This window comes from Tenrec ecaudatus, chromosome 6 (genome assembly GCF_050624435.1).
Source record: "Tenrec ecaudatus isolate mTenEca1 chromosome 6, mTenEca1.hap1, whole genome shotgun sequence".
In the NCBI taxonomy this organism is placed as follows: Eukaryota; Metazoa; Chordata; class Mammalia; order Afrosoricida; family Tenrecidae; genus Tenrec; species Tenrec ecaudatus.
This window is the reverse complement of record NC_134535.1, coordinates 126,125,342-126,150,635: the sequence shown is the minus strand read 5'-3', so window position 1 is coordinate 126,150,635 and position 25,294 is coordinate 126,125,342. Positions and strand designations below refer to the sequence as shown.

The 25,294-nt window shown below is 44.0% G+C and overlaps 1 protein-coding gene across 1 annotated transcript; it reads left to right on the top strand.

Annotated features, from left to right (window-relative positions):
* Nucleotides 1–358: 358 nt before the first annotated feature.
* Nucleotides 359–24,052, top strand: LOC142451658 (antigen WC1.1-like). The gene is made up of 14 exons (XM_075553371.1): nucleotides 359–374; nucleotides 1,550–1,585; nucleotides 6,294–6,602; nucleotides 7,421–7,738; nucleotides 14,855–14,920; nucleotides 14,994–15,308; nucleotides 15,820–16,134; nucleotides 19,148–19,189; nucleotides 19,272–19,586; nucleotides 19,794–19,826; nucleotides 20,188–20,325; nucleotides 20,714–20,809; nucleotides 22,305–22,451; nucleotides 23,931–24,052. Exons 1-14 carry the CDS (start codon nucleotides 359–361, stop codon nucleotides 24,050–24,052), a joined length of 2,268 nt encoding a protein of 755 aa, XP_075409486.1.
* Nucleotides 24,053–25,294: the final 1,242 nt, after the last annotated feature.

The window sequence follows — 25,294 nt, the reverse complement described above, 5'->3', positions numbered from 1 at the left end:
CATAGATTGTTCATTTTTTTTGTGCTCTATATTGGTTCATTACGTAAATTTGTAACCATTTAGTTTTCTGTTCAACTGTCAATGGACTCAGGGTCTATTCCTAAAACAGAGCATTGTAATAACACTACTCTGAACATTATTATGTATGCTTTTTTGGGGGGTGGTGGTGGTATTTACTAGCTTCTCTGATGTCATTCCCATTTAATACTCTTTTTAAAATCCCATTTAATATTCTTAATGAATTCACACTTATCTTTAAATTTACTTTGATTTTCCATTCTATCTTATCTGGTCATCTCCAAAAAAGTCAACCTTACTGCCATTGAGTCGATTCTAATTCCTAGCAACCCTATGGGACATGGTAGAGCTGCTTTGTGGGTTTCTGGGTCGGTAAACTCTTTACTGGAGCATAAGCAACAGCAACAGCAGGCTCCGTGTACAGCTGGACAGTAGCAGGCTGTGTCAGTCAGGGTAGATTAGAGCTACAAACTTATAAACAACCATCTGTGTATAAGAAAGAGCTTTATATACAAGAGCAATTAAATATTGAGAAAACATTCCAGCCCAGTCCAGATCAAGTCCGTAAGTCTGATATGAGTCCATATGTCCAATACCAAGCTATAACGTCCTCTTCACACATGCAATTACACCAAATGCAGGAAGATAAAAGACCAGTGGGTGAAAGTCTTGTGTATCTAGTGGTGTTGTAAGCATCTCAGTGCTGGCAGGGATCTCCATGTGGCTCCTCCAGTTTCCAGGGAATGGGAGCTATCAGTGCAGTCCCATGTGTCTTGTCAGTAGAGCGCCTCTCAGGGAGTGAGCAGAAAAAGAGTGTGTCCCACCTCCAAGGAGGAAATTACAGGAGTTCCCAGAATCCTCAGGAGAAGACCATGCCCACACAGAGGCCTCACTGGCTATGGCCTGATTGACAAACTAGACCCCACCTCTTCACATTTAATCCTCTCAACTCCCAAATTGACACCAGATTATGTAACTACCACACAGGCTTATAGAGGTTCATTAGGACGAAGCACACAGAACAATGTAGAACACGAGGTTGAAACCTTTTCTGGAGTTTTAAGAAGCTCCAGGGAAAGGTTGTTAATGTTGCATTCCCAGCTTCAATTGTAAACCAAAAAAGGCTAAATCAAATATTACACACACACACGCACACACACACACACACAACCATGAACTGACAAAAGGACAAATAAATCATTATTGGAAGAAGTATGGCCAGAGTGCTCCTTGAAGGCAAGGTGAGACTTCATGTGGCTTACTTCAGACATGTTGTCAGGAGAGACCAGTCCCTGGAGAAGGACATCATGCTTGGTAAAGGAAGGAAAAAGAGGAAGGACCTTGGTGAGATGAATGGGCTCAAGCATCGGAACAATTGTGAGGATGGTGCAGGATCACACAGTGTTTCATTCTGTGTGCAGAGGGTGGCCATGGGCTGGAACTGACTTGATGTCACCTAACAACAATAAGCCTTAGTTCAAGGCCTGGCTTTTGAAAAATATCTCCTGTGTCCGGTGTCTTTGTGTTGCAGATGTGGAGCTGAAACTGGATGGTGGAGCCCACGGCTGTGAGGGGAGAATGGCAATGAAGTATGAAGGAAGGTGGTATATAGTGTGGGATCCCTCCTGGAACTTGGACAAAGTGGCTGTGGTGTGCAGACAACTGGGATGTGGAACTGCTGTTGATGGTTCCCAAACACGGCTTCATATGGAAGAAAAGCCCAATGCAATTCACTTTAAACAATTTTCCTGCAAGGGAACAGAAACAACTCTCAATAAATGTCCACATTTTGCTTTCTCAAGTTATTACTCTCTGTATGTAACAGAGCTTTCAAATGTTGCAGTTGTATGCTCAGGTAAGGCCATTCTGATCTGGCAGGGTATTCCTCAGTATAAAAGCCTCAGTCTTTTAAGTAGAATTACTGTGGAAATTTAGGCTCATGGCCTCTTGAGCTTCCCTGGGTAAAGTCTGCCCTCATGAATGAGTCTTAGAGCATTATGGGATCAGTAGGAGAGTTTTCTTAACTCAGGGTAGCAAAGGCCTTAGGTCAATGATTCCTGGAACTTTGAAATATTGGTTGTGCGTCTTGAGATGCAGGGATGGTGGGTGGGTCAGGAGGTGTGGTGCTAGAGCTGCTTAACAACTGTGTACAACTATGAACCTGAAACCTCTCTGGGTTCTGTCTCTTCAGGTGTAATATGGAGACCCATGACTCAGTTTCCCCTACTGTTATTTCAGATGCGAGAATCTAAGACATCCATTCAATCATGCTTCAGTAAGAGATTATTAGTCTCTAATAATGACCTTCAAATATGACTTAATCTGGTAACGTTGGGACATTATATAGAGAATTCAGAAAGAACTTCCTAAAGTGACTTTTATGTGATTTTCCCACTGAACAATATTGAAACCCTCATTCCTCACCTGTCCCCAGCCCCCACATTCCCAAATATTGCCCAGGAAAAATTTATCTGTCTGTAATTTTCAAAACCATAGACAAAGACTCTCATCTGGGTCCTGTGCCAGGACGCAATCCAGGGAGGCCCGATTCCATTCTGACTTCGTCAGTCTGAGTCCTGCCAGGGAGGATCTACACTGAGACCTGTGTTGGGCTTCTGGGACCTCCCATGATGCTTAAGGCAAAGGGATGTCTATGTCTCTTCCAAGTTATCTTACACAGATTCGCTCTGTGGGAGATGGTGACCGGACTTCAGATTTCAAGACATTTTAGGCAGACCTACCAGCAAAATAAGGCCCTAGGTGGCCTAAATGATTTGCACTGGGTTGTTAACCTGAAAGGTGGCAGTTCAAATGCCCTCAGTGTTGTGGAAGAAAAGGCCTGCTGATCTGCTGCTGGCACTATCGCAGCCAAGAAAATCCCACGAAACAGTTCTCTGCTCAGTCCCACATGGGCATGCCATGAGTTTGAATGGACTCAATGGCAACCAACTAACAATAACAACAACTAGGGAAGTTGGAATCGGTAGGTGGTACTTGGCTGCTAACTGGAAGGTTGGAGGTTTGAGTTCACCTTCTTCTGAGATGCCTCCTAAGAAAGGCCTGGAAATCTACTGCCAAAAAAACCCAACCAACCAACCAAACGAAGACATCCCTTGAAAATCCTATGGAGCACAAATCTGCTCCGACACAGAGTCGCCGTGGGGCGGAGCTGCCTTGACAGCGGCTATTACAATGATTACTTTTTGCTGGCACTAGTGAAATCAGTGAACAAAAGACATTGGTTAAAATGGATGCTTTTATTTAATAGAAAAAAATTAATTAGCTATTCCTTTCACTCTTGCCACACTCTTTTTTGGGTTTCTACAGATTTAGAGTAAAGTGGAGTGGGTGTGGGTTTCTGTTTCTCTTGGGAAATACATAGCATTGATCCAGGGCTCTTGTACTCTGTGCTGTAGTGACTGCTAGAAGAGACTTCAGCTTTCTAAATAGTAATGTCCAGTAATAGAATTAAGAGAAAAGAAAGCTACATAGCATGCCGGTGTGAAGCTGATGCGACCTCCTTAATGAGAGGCTTTAGCTGCCTTTCATGCACCAGCCTCCCTGTGATGTCCCTTCTGCCCAGGCTCAACTTCTGCTGAAGAAAAGGAGATAAGAAACACCCAATGGAAGGGTTCTGTGCTCCTGTGAATCCCAAGCTCTGTTAACTGTTGACTAAGACCATCATTAAATCATTGAATCGTTTTAGTCACCGTGGCTCTCCTCCCTCACTTCACAGAGATCTCACAAGCAAAGTATTGTCGTGAGGAGAGCTTGCTCTTTAATCTCAGATATTAGCTACCTTCCTTGATGTGGATATATTATGAACTTTTGGGGAGATATGCTGAGTCATTGTTTAAAATGGAGTCTTTTGGAGTTCTCGTTGGGCTGATCTATTCAGATGAGAAAATTCTTTACTTTTCAAATAATATACATAATGATGGAAAATTAACAGAGTAGGGAAGATTCTAAAGGGTAAAATAATCCTACACAATTCTAATGTCTTTTAGCTTTTATGTCTCGCTAGCCAGCCATACAATTTAAGCCTTGACTAGACTTTTAATTTATTATTGGCTGCATTGCATAAAAATCACCCACCAATCTTTAGTCTTCTGTTCAGCCATCAGGGTGATATGAAGCTTCTCACTTTGCATGTCTCCGAGTGTTTCCCTATCCTTGATTTTCTGTATTTCTACCCATTCTCTGTACATTATCTTTTACTTAAAAATCTGGTGATTTGAGTGATCTGAACTGAATTTTGTTTGCTACCAGGTCCTGGATAAAATGTATGATGAAGTTCATCAACTAATCTTCCAATGTGGAAATCAAACTTGCTAGCCAATTTGGGTTGATATATAATCTTTTAAGATTTTGTCTGCTAATTTTTTTGGGGAAGGTTATTTCTTATGTACTTACTTAAGTATTATAGAATTATTCAGTTTTATTAGGTTTCTTTAAAGTTGAACCCAAATTCCCAAAATTCCTGGCACATCATTGGTCCTAATATCTTTTTATTGTGTTTTTAATGCCAGCAGAATTTTCAGTGACCACTGCTTTTACTTTATTAACGATTACTCGTGCCTTGTTAAGTTGTGATCACGCTTGTTCCACAGTTGGGCCTCCCCTCACCCCACGCTCTCTCTCTTTGGCGATTTTATGATAGTCGCAAGGGAAGGTAGCGAGGATCTAGTGCTGCAAACGCAGAAGCCACGAGAGGGAGCCCATCCCTAAGGGAATGCCAGCTGCCGCACCTGTCCCGATTTCCCTCCCGAGATCTCACTCTTCCCAGCTCCACTGGTGAGTCTTGGGGCTTTAACACCGGCTAACTCAAGGATTTCCTCACATAAAAACTTAAGAAAGAAAAACAAGGCGCCAACCCTCTGCCCTCCAGATGATTCCAACTCATAGGGACCCAGTGCAGGGTTTGTGAGACTGTAAACGACGGGGGCAGATTGCCTCATTTTGCTCCTGCTGAGAGAGAACCCCAAACCAAACTGCACTGCTGTTGAGCCAGTAACTGTTGACGGTAGTAGAAAGCTCTGTTCTTCCAAGGAGCTGCTGGGGGTTTCCCACTGCCCCCCCCCATCCCCCATCACAGCCCAAGGCACGACTGCTACCCCAGGAGGTTCCAAGTTTCGATCTTTAGTTAGCAGGCCAGTGTGTAACTCATTAACCCATCGGGAGAGGATAAATCCTTTCTACTCAGTTCACCTAAGAGAGGAGGAACACGCCATCAGTAAATATGGAAAACAAGCTAAACGTAAAGGTGCAACAGTGGCCAGGCAGCTTCCGTATTTTATCTTCTAAATACTAGGCTTGTTTATAGATTCAAGGAGCAGGCCTGGCTTAAGCGGTCAAAAATGATTGTAAAAAAATTAAATAAACTTGAAGAGTTGATTTGGTTTTAGAAAGGTTACTGAATTGGGCAGCACACGCCTAGTAAATTATTAATAATAAAACCTCCACTGAACCCTGAACAAGAGAAAGTACGATTTTAATACCCCAAACAAAAACAGAATCCAAAAGGAAACAAAGCCCTTCTAAACAAACAAACAAACAAACAAACAAACAAACAAACAAACAACAACATTACAAAGCAGCAGATAAAAACCCCAGCAGCAGCAAAGAGAGAGTAGGGGGATTTTGCAAAGCTGTGATGTTTATGAAAGTAGATTGTTGCATCTTTTTCCTTCGAGCGGCTGGTGGGTTTGAAACAGTAACCTGTTGGTTAGAAGCTGCGTACTTAGCCCAAGAAGAACGCACATTGGCCCTATTCCTGACCCACGGGGTGCCGGATGTGGAAAGAAAGGAGCAATCTCAGTCATTTTAAGATTCTTGCCTATCCTTTGTTTTGCTTTTAAAATCAAGTCCCAGAGTGCTCCAGCAGGTCAGATATCAATATCCAAGCCGAATGTTTATTCAATGAGCCGTTTCCTTGACCTTGGTCCTGTTGGGTTCACACATCATTCTCTAGGGATTCAGGATCTTCTCAACTGAGAGGGAAGTTGTTGCCTAACATTGGCCCTTTCCTTTACGGAGGCTGACCCTGGACGCTCGGTTGGAACGCCGCTTCTGCGTGGTCCATCTGCTTTAATTGAACTATGCTTCCAGAAGGCTGACTCCCCCACTGAGGAGGGCTTTCTCTTCTATGTCTTGTTCTCACTCAGCTGTTAGGTCATTCTTTCCCTCTAGGACAGCATATGCCTTCTCAGGGCTGCCGCCGACACTCCACACACAACCATCTCCTGGGGCTTAAAGTTTTTCTTTTTCGTCCTCAGGGTTTGTCCGTCTGGCTGCAGGAAGTGGACCATGCTCAGGGCGAGTGGAAGTATATCCGGAAACCGAGTGGACTCCGGTTTCTGATAGGAACTTCACCGACGCCACTGCCCACGTCATCTGTGCAGAGTTGGAGTGTGGCAAGGCTGTGTCTGTTCGGGGGGACATGCCCTTGCGAGACACTAATGGGAAGATCTGGGCGGAAGAATTTCAGTGTGAGGGGTCAGAGGCTGAGCTCAGGCTGTGTCCTAGAGTGCCCTGTCCTGGAGGCACTTGTCACCGCGGCAGGGCTGTCCACGTTGAGTGTTCGAGTAAGACTCAGAGCAGAACTTTCACCTGCTCCGTCACCCCTCCACTTGGCGAACCTTAGAATGTGAACTGGACACGTTTCCAGTTGGAGGCTCCTCAAAATTATCTTCCAAGCGAGACATCTATTAGGGAGAGGCACCTTGCAAGCGGGACGTGAAGGGTAACTGGATAGAGAAGCATCCTGGAAGGGCGGATGTGGAGGACTCGACGGCAACACAGGCCGTGTTTCCACAAAGGAAAAGGGCTTTTGAAAGGGAATTTAGGTGGGAAGGACATCATGTTTATTCATGAAAAGAGGCAAAGCGTTCTAGGAATTGAGCCCACATCGCCGGAGTTATGGTAACTGGGCACACCTGCAGCAGGCAATCGAGTGGGGACTGAGGCACACACTTGCGGGCGGGGTGTCGTCAGTCATTACAGGAGGTGTGCACGTGCCAGGACTTCCTCTGCGTGGGTGTTTTTGGCCCTTGGGTGCAGCTCAGGTCACTCGTGTCTGGTCTGCCCCTGCTCCTGTGCTCACTCAGAGCTGGCCAACTACTGAAAGCTGCAGACCAGGGAGCAGGACTAAAACACGTTATTCTTACAGCGGAGAAAAACACATGATTTTTGCAGCGGGGAAAGGAACGGACAATTGTCTAGGCTAGTGTAACATGCCTCAAGTTTAAATGTTAGTGGAATGTGAGGGTCATACGTGTTGGCCTAGGGAAATCCCCCAGTCACCCCAACTCGGAATACAGGTTGGGAGAATGCAGCCTCTTTCCTAACTTGTCTCCAGGAAATATCACATTGTTTTATCAACATTCCCACTTCTCTTTCCCAGGATACACAGGACTGAGACTTGCACCCCCAAATGGCTCTGAATGTGAGGGCCAAGTGGAGATCCAGTTTCTTGGAGATTGGAGACCACTCTGTGACTCTCTCTGGGATCTTGCGGATGCCAATGTTGTCTGTCAGGACCTTGGCTGCGGAGTTGCCCTTTCTACCCCAGCACGAGTGCCCTTTCAGGAAGGAAGTGGCCAGGTGTGGAACCACCGGTTTCGCTGCTCAGGCACTGAGTCCCATTTCTGGGAGTGCCCTGTGACTGCCTTGGGGAACCCTAACTGCTTCCATGGGGATGCTGCCGCTGTGATCTGCTCAGGTAAGACAGAGGAAGGGCCGATGCATTTAGGACTCCTCCTAATAGAGGTGCCTGAGTGAGGGATCTTAACGGTGGGACTCACAGATGAAGACTTTTGGAAGAAGTGACTTCTAGTCTCATAGACCATTCACTTTTCAACTCTAGGCAATAATTATAAAACAGTACTTCCCTGTTCATTCTGAGGCCTCTGACTTGCTGAGCCCTGCTCTTGACTTTCTTTTTTTCTGTCTTTTTTTTTTAGCTATAGGCTTGTTTTCTTTGAAAAAAAAAAAAGGCATCTCACTGTGGTCGATGAGCACACACAGTGCCCAAACGTACACGAATGACACACAGACAATTCAGTGACAGTGATCACATTCCTTGAGTTGCGCCATCACCTCACCCTCTTTTTCTCTGAGCTGTTTCTCCCCCATTAAGATAATCTTATTTCCCCCATAAGTTTACCATCTATCCTTTTGAGTTGCTATTGCCAATGTGATCTCATATAACTAGACCTTGAAGGAGACATCCTTTGCAAAATATGTATTAAGTGTAAGATGAAATAGAGTCCAGCTCTTATCTTACAAATCAAAAGGGTTTGAGAGGGGCATGATCTGCGTTGAGAAAACGTCTGGACCAGAGATAAAAGGACAGATGCAGTTAGGACACTTGGGGGCCCTGCAGTGAGACACTCCCTGGTCCAGAACTTTATACAAGCCAGGTCTATATACACTCCCTGTCATCTAGCCGACATCTTCTTACAGGTTTACACAAAGGGACAGTTAACAATTATCTGTAAACAAGGAAACGTTAATACATCAGCCAAAAAAGCACACCAGCCTGTGTGACCAAAAGCTGTCGAAGGGATTAGGTATCAAGCATCAAAGAATGAAAAAAATCATATCATTGTAAATGTGGGTGAGTGCAGAGTAGAGACTCAAAGCCCATTGGTAAGCAACTGGACACCCCCTTACTGAAGGGTTGTGGGGAAGAGATCAGCCAGTCAGGGTGCAGGGTAGTAGCAACGATGAAACATATACCTTTCCTCTAGTTCTTAATGCTTCCTCCCCGCCCCTCCCCCACTAACATGATTCCAATTCTACCTTACAAATCTGGCTAGACCAGAGGATGTACATTGGTACAGATAGCAACTGGAAACACAGGGAATCCAGGACAGATGACTCCTTTAGGACCAGTGGTGAGAGTGGCGATGCCTGGAGGGTGGAGGGAATGTGGGGTAGAAAGGGGAACTGATTACAAGAATCTACGTATAGCCTCCTCCCTGGGGGATGGACAGCAGAGAAGAGGGCGGGGGCAGATGTCGGACAGTGTAACATATGACAAAATAATAATAATTTATGAATTATGAAGGGTTCATGAGGTAGGGGGGAGTGGGGAGGAAGGGGGAAAATCAGCAGCTGATATTAAGGGCTCAAGCAGAAGGCAAATATTTTGAGAACGATGATGGCAACAAATATACAAATGTGCTTGACACAATGGATGTATGTATAGATTGTGATAAGAGTTGTAGGAGCCCCCAGTAAAATGATTTAAAAAACACACAAACATCAGCCAAACTGTTCACAGATGGGAGGGAGGATAGGGTAAGGAGCAGGGAGTAGCAGATATTTTGCAGACTGCTGTGCTTCTTCAGCGTTAATCAGGGAACATGAGGAAAAATGTCCATTTTATCTCAGTGGAGAGTCAGGCCAGCCACTGCTTCATCAGTTCTTTAGATTGAGCTGTCAGCATGTTCCCACGGCCTTGAACCATGGGAGGTGGTGGTCTTGTCCCATTTACCTAAGGAGCAAACAACATTGCCCCCACAAATAAGCAAAATTATTGTTTGGTCTTAAAATGCCTGAGGATATTTTTGGTTTATGCTTTCCTTTAAAGATTATCTGAGGGCAAATTAGTTTGTTTATTTCTTAACAATTGCACTGACATGCAATTCACATATCGTACCTTTTACAAGTTCAATCACATTCATAAGAGGTATGCAACCATCCCTACTATCAATTCCACGATGTTTCTTCTTCCTGGTACTCATTGTTGTTAGCTCCCTATTTCCCACTGACATCCCCTGATGTGTCCCTTTGAGCCTACTGATCCAGGTAGTGCATCTATAGGTTTACCTATCCTGTACACAATGTCATACAAAGCCAAGACACAATGCAAACAAACGGTCCAGCAATGACAGACTCGAACAGTGGAAAACCTCAGTTGAAAACAAAGCAGAAGATAATGCAAACTGGAACAATTACATATTGGATCAAGAGGGAGATCAATGATAAGTGGTCACATTTTGCCCTAACTGCAACAGCAGTGATCTACCCTACTGATAACAAGGCCTTTCCCATCTCTGGTTACTGGTCAGAGGGAATTCACCAGAGTCTTGATCTGCATGGCGGACCCTGTAAATGGGTTCTGAGCTTTCATTGGCATCCACAGACTTTTGCAAACTGGGCGTTCAGAATTTAAGCTCTGGTACTGTTCCCTCCTCTGGGTTTGGATTTTATTTACAATTCTTGGATCACACAGGCTGGCATGCATCTTCCATGTGGACTTAGCTGATGTCTCACTTTGATGGCTGCTTATTTTAAGTAAGACACTCCTTGAAGACACCGGATACGATTATTTTTGGTAGCTGGGCACCATCTACTTTTTCCACCACACTTTTCTATAATACCCATAGCTTTAGTGATCACTTCATGGGGGTAGTTATTGAGCAGGACCATGTCATAAGAACGAATGGTTCTTACATTAGGGCTTCAATTAAGGGCAAGCCCCAAATCGATTCATATATCTATGGTTTATATACATCCCTGGTTAATTTGACAAACATCATTATTTTGCTGATATATATTATAAATTATCTCCATTTGGCATATAGTTTTATTGACATTACCATTAATTTAGCCAAAGGGATAGAATTTAAAACACTGTTGAGAAAAACAAAGTATACATGTGCAGGGCAGGTTTTTAGACCAAAATACACAGATTACTGATTTGTACAGATTAACAAGTTTGGTGGCTGGACACTCTTTACACTAACAATGCGAGTTGGAGAAAGAGCAAAACTTTCAATAGTGCTCATTCACAAGGCAACACTGGTCTATAAATGCCATACAAAGGCAAAGAAGAGTCTTTAAAGATAATACACATGGCTGCCTTGCGTTGCCAATATTGGGCACCCCCAATCTCTTCCTGTGCCTGACTCCCTTTCTTTTTCTTTTGCTCCAGCAAAATAGAGAGTGATTGTGCTTTGGTTGGCTACTTTCAAGATTTTAAGACCCCCAGGCATATGCAACAAACCAGAAGGTAGCACAGAAACACCAAACACATCATCATGTGTCCCAAGGAGCCGTGACCCTAAGCCTTCAGACCAAGAAACCAAAACCCATGAGGTGTTTGGTTGTATATGGTAGTTTAGCAGTATTACTTCCCCCCACTAAATATAGCTCCACCACAACTTTTGACAATTTTACAACTTTGTTTTCCTTTTAGCTCCTCATTTTCCCCTTCCCACCTCCACCTTCCCTCCCTCCCCCACGCCCCCTTGATAATTTATAAATTCTTCCCCCATGTCTTACACTGACTGCTGTCTCATTTCACCCACTTTTCTGCTGTCCATACCCCTCCGATGGGGGCCATATGTGGATCATTGTGATCAGTGCCCCTTACTCCCCCCCACCCCTTCCCACTTACCCTCTTTTTATTGCTGCTCCATTTACTTGTCCTGAGGGGTTTATCTGTTCTGGGTTTCCCGTGTTCCGTTCTTCTGGTCTAACCAGATTGGTAAGATAGAATTGGGATCATGATAGTGTGTGTGTGGGAGGGGGGCGGGCAGGGAGGAAGTATTAAAGAACTAGAGGAAAGTTGTATGTTTCATCGGTGCTATACTGCACCATTACTGGTTTGTCTCTTCCTTGTGGCTATTCTGACAGGGGATATCTAATTGACTACCGATGGGCTTTGAGTCTCACTCTGTTCTCCCCCTCATCCCCATTGATAAACCTTTTGTTTGTTTTGTTTTGGGTCTTTGATGCCTGCTACCTGATCCCATCGACATCTCATGGTCACCCAGGCTGGTGTGCTTCTTCCTTCTGGGCTTTGTTGCTTTTCAGCTAGATGGCCACTTATTTATCTTCAAGCCTTTAAGACCCCAGACACTATATCTTTTGATAGCCAGGCACCAACAACTTTATTCACCACATTTGCTTATACACCCATTTTGTCTTCAGTGAATGTGTCGGGGAAGATGGGCATCACAGAATGCTGTCTTAGTATAACAAATTGTTCTTGCATTGAGGGAATACTTGAATGGAGATCCAATGTCCATCTGCTACCAAAATACTTTATAAATAAATATATGTAAATAGCTCTATTCCCCTGTCATTGTATATAAATGTGTTTACATGTATACATGACTGTATTTAGACCTCTATAAAGGTCCTATGTCTCCCAGTTGTTTCCTCTATTTCCTTTTACTTTTCTCCTGTCCCACTGTCATGTTTGGCCTTCATTCAGGTTTTGGTAATTCCTCTTGGCTACATTGCCCTTGATTGATCCCCCACCCCCCAACATCCTATGCCCTTCTCATAATCAATTTTAGATCACTTATTGTTTCCTTGTCCCTGGGTTTGTTGGCACCCCCCTCCTTTTCCTACATCACTTCCTCTTTCGTGCCCCCCAGGAACTGTCGGTCCCATTGTTCTCTCTTCTGGATTGTTCATCCAGCCTATCTTGTCCAGATAGACATGCGTAGACAACAATACACACAAAAACAAAGCAAAGCAAAACATAACAGAAAAAGAAGACAAAATAGAAATCAACAGCTAATAAAACAAAATAAAAAAATAATAAAGAAAAGAAAAACCAACAGCAAAAACTGAGAAGCACTCAAACTGTTCCAGGTCTGTCCATTGACCTTTATGAGTGTTTTACAGTCGAGTCTCCTGGGGTGCCACGGCCTGGCCCCCAAGTCCACCTTTGGCACTCCCCAGGGACTTCGTTGCTTTGCTCCCCTGGCTGCTCCGCTGTACACCCTTCGTGTTCACCGCAGTGTGGTGGGCTAGGATTGGGCACATCTCCCACATACAGGTACAACTTTATTGACAGCAATTACAGTAACAGCTATGAAAACCTACCCTCAATCAGTGTGATCTTTCCACCATCAATGGAAACTCAGTGCTTCACAAACAGCAGCACTTCTTTTTCCTCTCACTTCTACCAACCAGTAAGGAACTTTGATCTCTGTGCTTGCCTATTCTTGTAATTTTATATGAATGAGATAGCAAAATATTTGTCCCACTTAGCTTAGAAGGATGAGACTTTCTACTTCTGTGAAGATCAATAGTCTTGATTTTTGGTCACTTGACCTCCCTCTTGACCCAACCTGAATTTGCTTTAGGCTTAAATATTCCTTGCTTGTCCCATGACAGAAGTTTGTTTTCTGGCTTTTAGAATATTGATGGTGGCCTTTTCTTTCCTATTTTTTATTTGTATTTTTATCTTTATAGTATTATTTTCATTTTTGCCATTTTCTTTTATTATTTCTGTTGGGTGTCCCAGTTTTGAAGCAAGGAGCGACCGCACGGAGACAATAGCTGATGCAAGGGTTGATCGGGGATGTGGAGAGGGTTGGGGAGTGAGGTGTGGGTAAGGGAATTTGGGGAGCAAACAATGAATTCAGGAAGGAGCACTAGAACTGATTGTGATGATGTATATACAACTCTTTAAAAAGTGATTTAACCATGGAAGTGTATGATATGTGAACACTATCAAGAAAACTCCTAAAAACAAATTTGACCTTGACCAATGGTGACCATGGGTGAAGGAGGAAGAGTTGTTGACTAGGGGGCATTTGAGTGTATGTCCATGGTGGTGGGATAATTTGGAAAAGGATATTAATAATGGTTGTATAATATGAAGAGTATAAATCAATGGCACTGAATTATACATGTAGAAGTGGTTGATTTGAAGAATGTTTTGTTGTGTATATTTATGCCACAATTAAAAATATAATTACATGAATAACAATGAGCACAAGGAAGAAGAAAATGTTCTGGAATTAACTGTGGTGATAATTGTACAACTCTTCTCGATATGACTGGATTATTGAATTGTATGACATGTGCATGAAGGGGTAATACAATTGTTAAAAAACAGAGTAAACGTCAGAGGAAAAAATTAAGTCTTGAAAACTCACAGAGGCAATTCTACCCCATTCTATAGTGTCACTGTGAGTCGCAGTTGACTCAATGGCACTGTTTGAGTTTGAATGTCCTCAAGGTCCATTCATACATACAAAAACATAGCAAAACCAAACTCACGGCCATGGACTTGATTCTGACTCATCATGACCGTGCAGGCAGAGTACAATGGCCCCTGTGGATTTCTGAAACAGTAACTGCTCACAGGGGTAGAAAGCTTCAACTTGCTCCCATGGAACAGTGTGTCTCACAACTTTATTGCTCTTCCTGCCTGAGTAGTATTCAACGGCGTGCATGTACTACATGTTATTGACATATTTATCTGCTGATGAAGTTAGGCTGTTTTTACCTTTCAGCTATTGCTAGAGTCTCAGTGAATGTTGGCACAGAAGTATCTGAGTCTCTGCTTTCCTCTTTTTGGGTTACATCTAGGAATGGAATTGTCAGGTCCTACAAGACCTGGGTGGCATACTTGTGAAATGTTGAGCTGCTAACTGCAAGGCCATCACTTTGAAACAGTCCCCTGGGAGGAAGAAGGGGCTTTTTACTCCCCAAACAGTTAGAGTTTTGGAACCCGCAGGGGCCATTCCACCCTGCATCCTAGGGTCACTCTGAGTCGGCAGCCACTCAATGACAGGGCGTTTTGGAGTGTAGTAGTTGTAAAGACTGTGTTTCTTAAGCTCTAATGTTTCTAACCTCATGTTCATCGAGATGAACGTCAGAGCTGAGCTCAGCGGATGTGGTCTGTGCCTTAGAATGACCTGCACGTAATTTAATGCTTTTCTGTTACTTTTTTGAAAGCTTACTACTTTTTGAACAAGAAGCCCACATGTTATTTTGCATGGAACCCTACCAATAATGTTGTTGGTCCTACTGAGCAGTGTGTCCCTTGTAGGAAAACAGACCCATCTTCTGCTCCCAGGCAACAACTCCACGTCTCATCCAGCGGGCTCTGCAGCCTTGGAGGACAGAGCTGCCAACCGCTCAGGTGAGGTCCCACAGCAGCAGACCCCTACTCAATCCTGCCTAAATTCCTGATTGACATGTCTCTCTTTCCCTAGAGAGCAGATGGCTCCGCCTGGTGGACGGGGGCAGCCCCTGTGCTGGGAGAGTAGAGATTCTTCACCAGGGGTCCTGGGGCACCATCTGCGATGACAACTGGGATATGAAGGATGCCCATGTGGTGTGCAGACAGCTGGGCTGTGGAGTGGCCATTAATGCCACTGCCTCTGCTCACTTTGGGGAAGGGACGGGACCCATCTGGCTGGATGATCTGCAATGCACTGGGGAGGAGTCCCATGTGTGGAAGTGCCCTTCCCAGGGCTGGAAGAAGCACAACTGCAGACACAAGGAAGACGCAGGGGCCATCTGCTCAGGTATGCTCTCCCATGTCTGCATCCTGGGGGAAGCTGCATGGAGCACCCCAGAGGTGGGGTCGGTCCCTGGGGAGCTTGAGCTGATTTAACTGGAGAGGAAGAGGCTTTCTGCTGGGCTCCTTGCTGTTCAAGCAGTTTCTTTCTGGCAGTGTTTCCTTTCAAAAGGTAGCTTTTCCCAGAGTTATCCAAACAAAAGCAGCACTTGTATTTCAGACCTAGTAAAAAGGGCTATCTAAGTGGCTTGTAATCTTGCGTGTCTCTCTAGAAGTCCCGCATCCCCTTGCCGCAATTGCTCCAGTCCTGATAATGCGAGACTACAGGGTTCAAATGGAGGCAGACATACCCCGATTAAGGAAAGCGAACAGAAAGGATTTTATAAACTCCGTCAAAGTGGACGAGTCCTTTGCAGTGTCTGAGATCAAGAGTCACATCTCCTGACAGTGGAGGACCACAGCACTAAGGTCAGTCACCCTGCACCCCAGGGCCTCATTCTTTTCATCTCTACTTCCAGAGTCTCTGGCCCTGAGGCTGGTGAGTGATGACCATGACTGTGCTGGGTGGCTGGAAGTCTTCTACAACGGCACGTGGGGCAGCGTCTGCAGTAACCTGATGGAGTCCACCACGCTGGCTGTGATCTGCAGGCAGTTGGGCTGTGGGAACACTGGGCAGCTCAACATTTCTGCTGGTGTCAGGACAGGCTCTCTGCTCCAGTGGGTGGATAGAATCCAATGTCACAAAAGTGACTCTACCTTGTGGCAGTGTCCTTCTGATCCCTGGAACAACAGATCCTGCCCTCCAAATGAAGTCGCTCACATCGTTTGTGAAGGTGAATTAGTTATCTGAACTTGGGTGGACTATACCATCATTTTGTTGTGTTTGTTTAATTGTATAGCTTCAATGTCAGATTAAGTCTACAAAATGCACTTACACATTAAGAAGATTAATTCTCGAACCTTATATCTGTTTCCTGAGAAATATGAAGAGACTTTTTAGGCTTGCATCGGTCACTATCATTTTCAGCTTCTCCGCTTTCTTGAAAAGCTCCTATCCTGATTACAGTACGTCCCGGTTAGGCTCGCATAACTGCACAACTCTGAAGAAACAGGCCTCACATCACTAATCGCACCCCAAGAAACCACTTGAGATATATGTGTCCAACTTAAGTATCCAAAACTATATTGTCTCAAAATATGCCCCCTTTCCCCCAATTCTGACTTACCTTCCAATACTGGAAACACATGGTAGCAATAAAAAATTTAAAGTAAAATCTAACCTGGTCATAAAAGTATCAAAACATAATTGGGTGTAAACAGAGATACGAGCATCTTGATCGTGTACTTCAGTGAAAACACAAATTTTGTAGATGGAATCTTATAACCTAGAATATGGGAGGCTAGAGATGGGCCTTCACTTTCAATTATGCTACGTAGTGGTAAAACCCACCTCAGCAATAAAATCAGGACTCTAGTCCAAAAGTCATTTTGCTTTCCTGGCTAAAGAAGATTTTATTTTTTTCTTGAACTGATGAATCCATGGAAAAGCAAACCAAAAAAATGGAAAGAAAAAGAATAAAGGAAAAAGAACAGTAGTATATGTCCTTGTGTGATGCAAATAGTTAATGCAGCTGCTTTCAGACAGATTGGTAGTTCGAGTCCACCCATAGGCCACAAAAGAAAGGTCTGGCAATATAATTCCCCAAACCCAGTCCCTGAAAACCCTACACCAGACTTCAGTGAGTAGCTGGTTAGCGTCTTAGAAGATTGTAAGGAGCAGTCTAAAGTGTAACTATTGGTTTCTCCCTGAGTGGAGGGAAGAAGATAAATGAAAAAAATTAATCTAATAGTTTAATGGACCATAAAACATTAATCTCTTGGACCCTGAGACTAGACAAACTAGGCAATGCCAGTTACCATAACCAATTGTCCTGGAAGGGATCATGTTAGAAGCTCCTGGACAGAGTGGGAAAAGGATATGGAACAAAACTCAAAATGATATGCATACAAAGATCAGTTTCATTGATCAGATAGAGACTAGTAGGCTGGAGCCCTAATAGGGTAGTGGTTATGTGTTGGGCTGCTAACTGCAAGGTCAGCAGTTCAAAACCACTTGGTGTCCCTTGGGAGACAGACAAGATGTTTTTTACTCTCATGAAGAGTTATAGTCTTGGAAAGCCATAGGGCAGGTTTACTTTCTCCTACAGTGCCGCTATGAGTTGGAATTGAGTCAGTGGCAGAAAGAGAGAAAGATGGACACGGGTGGAACCTCTGAAATTCTATCTCTTAGTCACCCTTTAGGTCTGGGAATCAGCTCACTCTCGTGACTCAACTTTCAACCAAACCAGAGACAGTCCTGTAAAGACAGTGGTGGGATTCAAATAAATTACCAACTGGTTCACTGCCCCAATGACCATTTAAAAGCTTGTAATCAGCAGTCTAAGTGTAACTATTGGTTTCACTTAAATGTTAAAAAAATGATATACTGAAAGGTAGTTTATTATTCCATACAATTAACACTCAACTAAGTACAGCAAAGGGGGGGTATACAAAACTAGTTTATGTTATAAGAAAGAGTTTTAAAATTTTAGTGAAAAATATGAAATATTATCTGACAAAAACCAATAAAACTGCTATTTAAGATATTTCCATATTACTTCTTGATTTGTGTCTTCCCGTGTGATCTGCTTCACTTTCATCCGAGCATCATTGCTGTGTGATTTATCCTTAACCAGCTTTTCTCTGTAGGAGGGGGTCCCCTTGCCTTTGAGGTAGGTCAGCTAGAGAAGAGTCATTGTGTTCCATATACTTGAAACAGGCGACCTCTGCCCTCTGAACATACTATGTTCGCCTTTGACAAATCCCTTTCCACTCCTGCTGAACTTACAGCAATTGTTCTTTTTAGCTCGTTGAACATGTCCCGGAATTGCATCACAATCCACTCCATGCCTGGGAATTTGGGGTGTGACTCAAAGCTGAAATGAACGGCGTGCATGACACCGGGTCCCCCTCTGGTTGTTTGGCACTTTTCCCTCTTCGAGTTCTGTGCGTGTTTACTGAAGTCACAGATGCAAGGCAATAACAATCGTTAAAAGTATATCGAATTTCAGGAAACATGGATACATATTAAAGTGTTGCACCATCTAATTTTTATACCTATGGGAGGAGTGAACATTACTACGGGTGCTTAGTAATGTTAAAAAGAATGTTAAGAAGATAAGGAATGTGACTTTGTGATTTCCACATTGTGTGACTGCCCAGATCTCCACCATAGTGAGAACCCTGACCCAAGTGCCATTTTAACAACCAGATCGCCAATTCAACAAAAAATTAGGTAATCCCTTTTGGACAGATTGAATCCCACCACTGTCTCAAGAGATAAATGAAATCAAGGCAGGGAAGTACACACATCTTAGAATAATCAATCATTTGAGATCAAAAGAGCAGCATCTATGCAAGAACAAAGTTCAGATGGTTAGGAATGAAAAAAGGAGAGAAACAAGAAAAAGCAAGGAAGTAGGATAATTAATGTTGCATTGTGGGGATTGCAATCAAGGAGATGAAACAACATGTATATAAATTGATGAACAGAAAACTGTCCTGTCAACCTTCATTCTGTAAACCTTCAGTCAACCCACCATAAAAACCTTAAAACAAACAACCCCCCATGAAGTGCAGTTCTACTTATGCACAACATGGAGACTTCATATCTTAGAAAAGTTGGCAACCTGTTTTTAAGTGCACGTCTCAGTTTTAAACCTGTTGAAGTTGATATTGAAGCCTCTGGCCACTTGATTGTTTCTAGATCCCCCTAATCCAGCTCTTCCCCATTGCCTGTTTTTTCAGGAAAGAAGCCTAAGAGCTGTCCCACCGGCGCACCCTGCAAAGGTAGTCACTCCGCAGATCTTTCCTCTACTGGTTCTCGGGTTGCCAGCTTTCCACTGTCAGTAATAAGTGTTCCTGCTTCCAGACAGGGAGAAGCTCCGCCTCAGGGGAGGAGACAGCAAGTGCTCAGGGCGAGTGGAGATCTGGCACAATGGCTCCTGGGGCACCGTGTGTGATGACTCCTGGAGCCTGGCAGAGGCCCAGGTGGTGTGTCAGCAGCTGGGCTGTGGCTCTGCCCTGGAAGCCCTGCACGAGGCTGCATTCGGTCCAGGAAATGGGAGCATCTGGCTGGATAATGTGCAGTGCAGGGGCAGGGAGTCCTCCCTGTGGGCCTGTGCAGCTCAGCCCTGGGGCCCTAGTGAGTGCAAGCATGAGGAGGATGCTGGAGTGAGGTGCTCAGGTGAGTGCAGAAGTGGGGAGCAAGAGTGTAGGTTGAAAGAGGACTGAGATTGTATCCAGAAACTCTTCCTGGGCAGACCTGTCTGCCTGTGCGCTGGCTTTAGACACAGACAGATGTGGTCTCCTGAGAACTGGGAGAATGTTACATGATGATAGGTGTGACATGATGGCCTCTCCAGTGTTCCCATGTTCTTTCTCTTCCTTCCAGGAGAGAGGTCAACATCTCCTCCCACCACTAAAGGTAAGTGGCTTTTGGATATGATCATGTGATAGAGAAGAGACTCAGATTTCTCAAGGATCTGCAATACAAAATTTTTCCATATTTCTGACACAATTAGACATTGTCAATTTTGATTGCCCTATTATAACAAAACGGGGACCCTAGTGTTCACAGGCATGTAGAGCACCTTAAGACCACATTGAGAACACAGGTGACACACCGAGAGCAGCTCCTAGGTCAGGCACGTCTTGAGGCACAAGAAAACCCATGTGACCTGAGCTGACACTCTCCTGGAGCCAAGGACTAAAGAGAGACTGAGTTCAGGAGTGCTCCTGGACATCGGGTCCTCTCTAGAGGCTGAAGTCCCCTTTTCTTCCCCCAGGAAACCCTGCACCCTCCTCCCCGGACTACGGCATCTTCTCCCTGCCTTGGGTGCTCTGTGTCATCCTAGGGGCTCTTCTCTTCCTGGTCTTTATCATCTTGGGAACGCAGCTGCACAGACGGAGAGCAGAGCACCGAGGTAGGCCTCAGGGATTCTAAAGGAACTGGAAAGGAGGGAACAAATGTGTTGGGCCACTTGTGAGAGCAAGAAAAATGCACAAGTTTAGTCTTTACTCTCATGCTCCGGCAAAACTCCACCTTCTGTACAATAAACTCAGTATCTGCATCATTAAGTCTGTGGTCCGGGGTCAGTGTGGGAAGTCTCTGAAAGAGTGACTCTTTTCAGTGGAGCTTGACTGTCAGACCAAGATGCAGGACCTAGTTCTAACCCACAAGGGCACAGGCTGAAGCTGTGCCTGACAGGCCAGAGGGTTTCTCCAAGGGTGGGCCCTGGAACAACCGAAGACTTTGCCTATTAATAAGTGCACCGTCTAGATCAGCCTCTGAGCTCACGTTGCTTTCTGCAGACGCACACGCTTTTGAAGATGCTCTTGAGGAGGCCTTGTATGAGGACATTGACTACCTCGTCAACCCAGAGAAGGGGAAGCTTTTGGAGCTCTCAGGTGTGTATGCTGTGTCCTCCCTTCTGTCTGGCTATCGCTGTGGGGCTCTTCAGGAAGCACATAGTCTCTAGCTGTGCACAGCAGCTTTGTTTTCAGCAGGAACACGACCCCCTGTCTCTACTCGTCTAAAGACTCAGGATTTCTTCTGAACCTTGACATTCAACCTTCTTCTGTAGGAAAAGCTTTGCTTGTTATATGTTATTTCTTCCCCTCTCAGAAAACATGTCTGATGACTCAGTGACTAAGCTGCCATATTACACTGGGGACAATGAGGAGGATGAAGATCCTGAATCTGCTCCAGGTAATAGGAATAGATCTGCCTTTGGATTGTTGGGTTGTGGAAGAAGAATCCCATCCAAACATTTCTTCTGTGCTTGGGATGGAAAGGGTCCCCTATCTCTAGTGAAACAATGCCTTATTCTCTGCCTACTCTGTGACCCCAGATGGAGAAAACCCAGCTCAGCTTTTGCATCCATAACTACTTCTCCTCAAGCACAGACGTATATCTATTGTGCTGGTATCAACTCAGAGACTATGTTTTAAAAATAACACTTCAATCGAGCAATCTCCAATATTCCAGGGTGAGAGAGAACACTGGAAAGTAGAGTTTTGAACCTGAGGTAGCATGATATTTGAATTATTTGGTGTTTATATGTATATTGAGATGAGGGAGAAATTGATGTATTAAAGCCCTGGAATAAATGGAGCATGTAGTGTTACACTGATCAACCATGAGGAGTTCTTACTGGCATGGGGCCTCAGAGCTAGACCCAGGGACCTGGTGGGGCCATGTTTAAACATCCGCCTGCTAACCCCAAGGTCAGCGACTCACATGGACCAGCTGCTGGGCAGCAATCTGCTCCCATAAAGAGAGCAGCCTTGAAACACTTGGGGCCGCTCTGCACTCTGCGACGAGGTCACTGGGTCTGAATGGACTCAAACCATGGGTGGGGCATGTTTTTGTAAGACCAGACTTTTCTCTGAGGGTTCCCCAGGGAGGAGAGGTGGTTAGCTCTAGGGATGGGTGATGGCCAGATGAGCTTTGTAAAAATGGGATCCTGAGTTATCAGCCCACTGTAGGGGATTGAAAGCCAGACCTCCGTGACTGGAATTGGTGGGTCTCCTGCCTCCGCATGACAGATACCCAAGTGTCTGTCTCTCTGAGAACTGTGTGTGTCTCATAGCTTCAGAAGGTAAGTGAGCAACCTCATGTTCACCCTCCCTCAGTCACTAATATGGACATATGGGTTCCAACTCTTTTACTGTATATTGAAAATAGTAACATAATAACTTTTATTATATATTTGGGTATTAAGGACCATCGTAGAAAGGCATAAGTAGTCTAAATACATTTCAATATATTGAGATCAAATATGTGCCTTTGAAATCTGGGGCCTGTGTGGATCAGCTAGAATCTCTGCGTTTGAAGAAACTGAGCATCCCACGTAGGCCAACAAATGGTAGCTGTTCCACTAACACCCTTGCCTGCTTTCAGAACCTCCAGGAAGCCCGGCTGATGCCTCTGAACATGGTTATGATGATACTGAAGAGTTGCCTTTTCCTGAAATTTCTCCTACCCCAGGAATGAGTGAAAAACATTTTTTCCCAGAGGGAAGAAATGATGCTCAATGGTCCCAGGCAGGTGAGTGGACCACTGTCCCTCCATAATCTTGCATTTTTGTCAGAAGAACATTCTGTTTGGATGCTCCAGTGCTCATTTTTGTTTCCTGCACAGTCACAAGCTGGCCAACTTCCTACACCCAGAGATGGCTCTTCCAAATGCTTGAATATTGTAGCCATTTATCTTTTCTTTCACATGGTCCCATTGGGCCCTCTGTTCCATACCTACCATCCCCTCAATGGGAATGGGCTGCATAATGAGCTTTTGTTCATGTGTTTTACACCCTAGTGGGACATCCGTTCTAACAATAAACAGGAGACATTTGAGGATCATGAGAGCTTATCTGAGAAAATAACGAGGTAAATTGAATGGCTGAGCTAGTTGTCTGACTTGGAAAACATGTAACCTAGAGATTAAGGTGGCATTTCACAGTCTTATTGCAAAATGTACAGTGGCCTCAGTTAAACTCTGAAAGTCTCAGCCCTAAAATGAAACAAATGTATTTCAATGGACAGATAAAGATTATTATTTTCTTCGACCAAGATAATGCTGACGTATGGCTGTGTGGTCATTGAGGTGCAAGGGACTACAATATGAAATTTCCTGGGTATTTTAGAGAAACAAATCCACAGAAACTCATGTGTAAGAGAGTGTTTTATATAAAGGTTAAGTGTACATCAAGAAAACATCCCAATGCAGTGCTGCCTAAGCCGACAAGATCAACATTAACCTGTCTGACGCCAATCCACAAAGTCCTCCTCCATCTCACAAAACACACACAATAATGCTGAATGTAGGAGGAAAGCTGAATCAGTGAACGCGTAAGCATCTCAGCGCTGGCAGGGGTCTCCACCCGGCTGCTCCAGCACCCAGGGCTGCATCGGGTAGGTCCATGCGGCTTCTCCTAAGGGATGTCTTGCAGGAAGTGAGCCTTGCCAGCTAAAGCAGGGAACTGGCTCAGGCAGCTGCACCTTGGTCCAACTATCACAAAGCAAGAGACCCAAGAACCAGAAAAGTGAGGCTCACTGAGCCATTTATCGCTGTCCTTCAATTAACCCCACATGTGTTTATTGGCCAGGTTGGCACAATAAACTAACTAACTCACCTACCTTAGCATCTGGCCGAGGATCCAGGAGCATTCTCATGAATAGTTCGAGGTAAGGATTGTCTGTTTACTGTCTGTGTAGTGAGGGACTAAGGTATACAGAAACATAATTTTTTCCTTGAGTCTTTAAAAATCAGTTTAGAGTAGTATTGAAGAAGAATGTTCGCCTCTCTCCCAGTCTTTCTCATTGCTGGCTCATCTTCTTACTAGCTGTCATGATCAGCACAAGGCTTTGCACAGAGCACCGAGTCAGTATGGTGGCTCTAGTCTGTCAGACAAGCACTGAGTGTCCACAGATACTTGGGGACCACTCTGTACTAGTCTGTCCTTCTAACAAGGGCCTCCGTCCTATCTTTTTGTCATTGCTGTAACCAGAATTATCCTTCTTGTTTCAGGCGAATCTCTGCAGCCTCCTAGCAAAGCTGCTTACTCCAAAATGGACGGGAAAGCTTCCTCAGTGGTCCACGGGCACGGGGAAGACCTTGGATACGATGATGTTGAGCTTAGCACCATGTAGTGCTGTTTGCAGAACAATTATATCAGTGAAGAACCGTTTATATTTTGTTTCCCCAAATAAGCATGTATTCTGTTTTCTCCATTATTGTAATGCTGAAAAAAATCATAATAAATACTCTTAGTTTCTCAACCCAGTGTTGGTCTCTTAAGGATTTAGTAACATTCATCCCTTTTAACCAGAGAAAGGTCAGTCTTCATCCAAATGCCTTTCCCAATGTGATTTCTCACTTGAAATCTCAGTATATTACCTCTCCACAGACCCCATTCATTCTTTCTTCATGTACAGCAATGTTTGTGCTTTCCCTGCATATCATGAAACTCTGGAATCTTGTCTTACACGTAGCATTTGCTCTTAGGAAGACTAACTTATGAAATGTTCAGAGAATAATTCAGAATATTCCACATTCTACCCAAACCTAGCAGTTAGGTTCAAAGTGTGTGGGTAGGTGAGGTGGGTACAGCAGTTCTCATTTTTTATAGAGTGAAAATAACAAAAGTCTTGCCTTATAACTTCCTTTTCTCTTTCTCAGCTATTCCTCCATTCCCAAAGGTTTCACTTTCTGTGTCAAATTTCATGTCCCATTATTTACCAAAGTGATTATTAATTGAATGCCTTGATTCAGGAAAAGGATCTAAAATTTGGGGTTAACATCATTTCATGCCATGATTTTTTTTCCTAGAAGAACCATCCATATCTTGGAGACTAATAAACTTGAAAATCTATTTAGAAAATTAATCCTTACCATTTTTTCTAGAATCACTCTAAATACTAAATGTTTTAGACTGGGATTTCTAGAAAAGCAAAATAAGTGGGGTATTTATAGAGAGGCATGCTGGTTTTTGCCCCAAATTGGCACACTGAGATGGCTGTGTGAGCAGGTGCATTGTCGTTTTGTCAAAGCCTGTCCCCTGGACAGGAGGAAAGTAAAAGTAAATAAAGGAAAGAACTACGAGGCAAAAGACATTTATAGAGATATAAATATAGGCATGTATATATGTAAATGTACGAATATATATAATGATAATGATATAGGTTCATGTGCATATCTTTATATGTCAAGTATTAAGGCAGCAGAAAGACTTCACCATCCTTCTGTTAACTTCCAGCCTTATGGCACAGTAGTTTGAGAGAGATGTCTGTATTGTCTCTATGTACTACAATTTATTCAAGTTTTATTTGTCTGGAAAGCTCTGAAATAATCTATCAAGTCATCCAATTTTGCTGTTTAGATCTTTAGCCTCC

What these genes read in the sequence shown, in the direction of transcription:
- LOC142451658 (XM_075553371.1), top strand. An exon ending in ACGGAGAGCAGAGCACCGAG is followed by an intron (nt 20,326 to 20,713) that starts GTAGGCCTCAGG and finishes TGCTTTCTGCAG; the next exon opens with ACGCACACGCTTTTGAAGAT. An exon ending in TGCTCAATGGTCCCAGGCAG is followed by an intron (nt 22,452 to 23,930) that starts GTGAGTGGACCA and finishes TTCTTGTTTCAG; the next exon opens with GCGAATCTCTGCAGCCTCCT.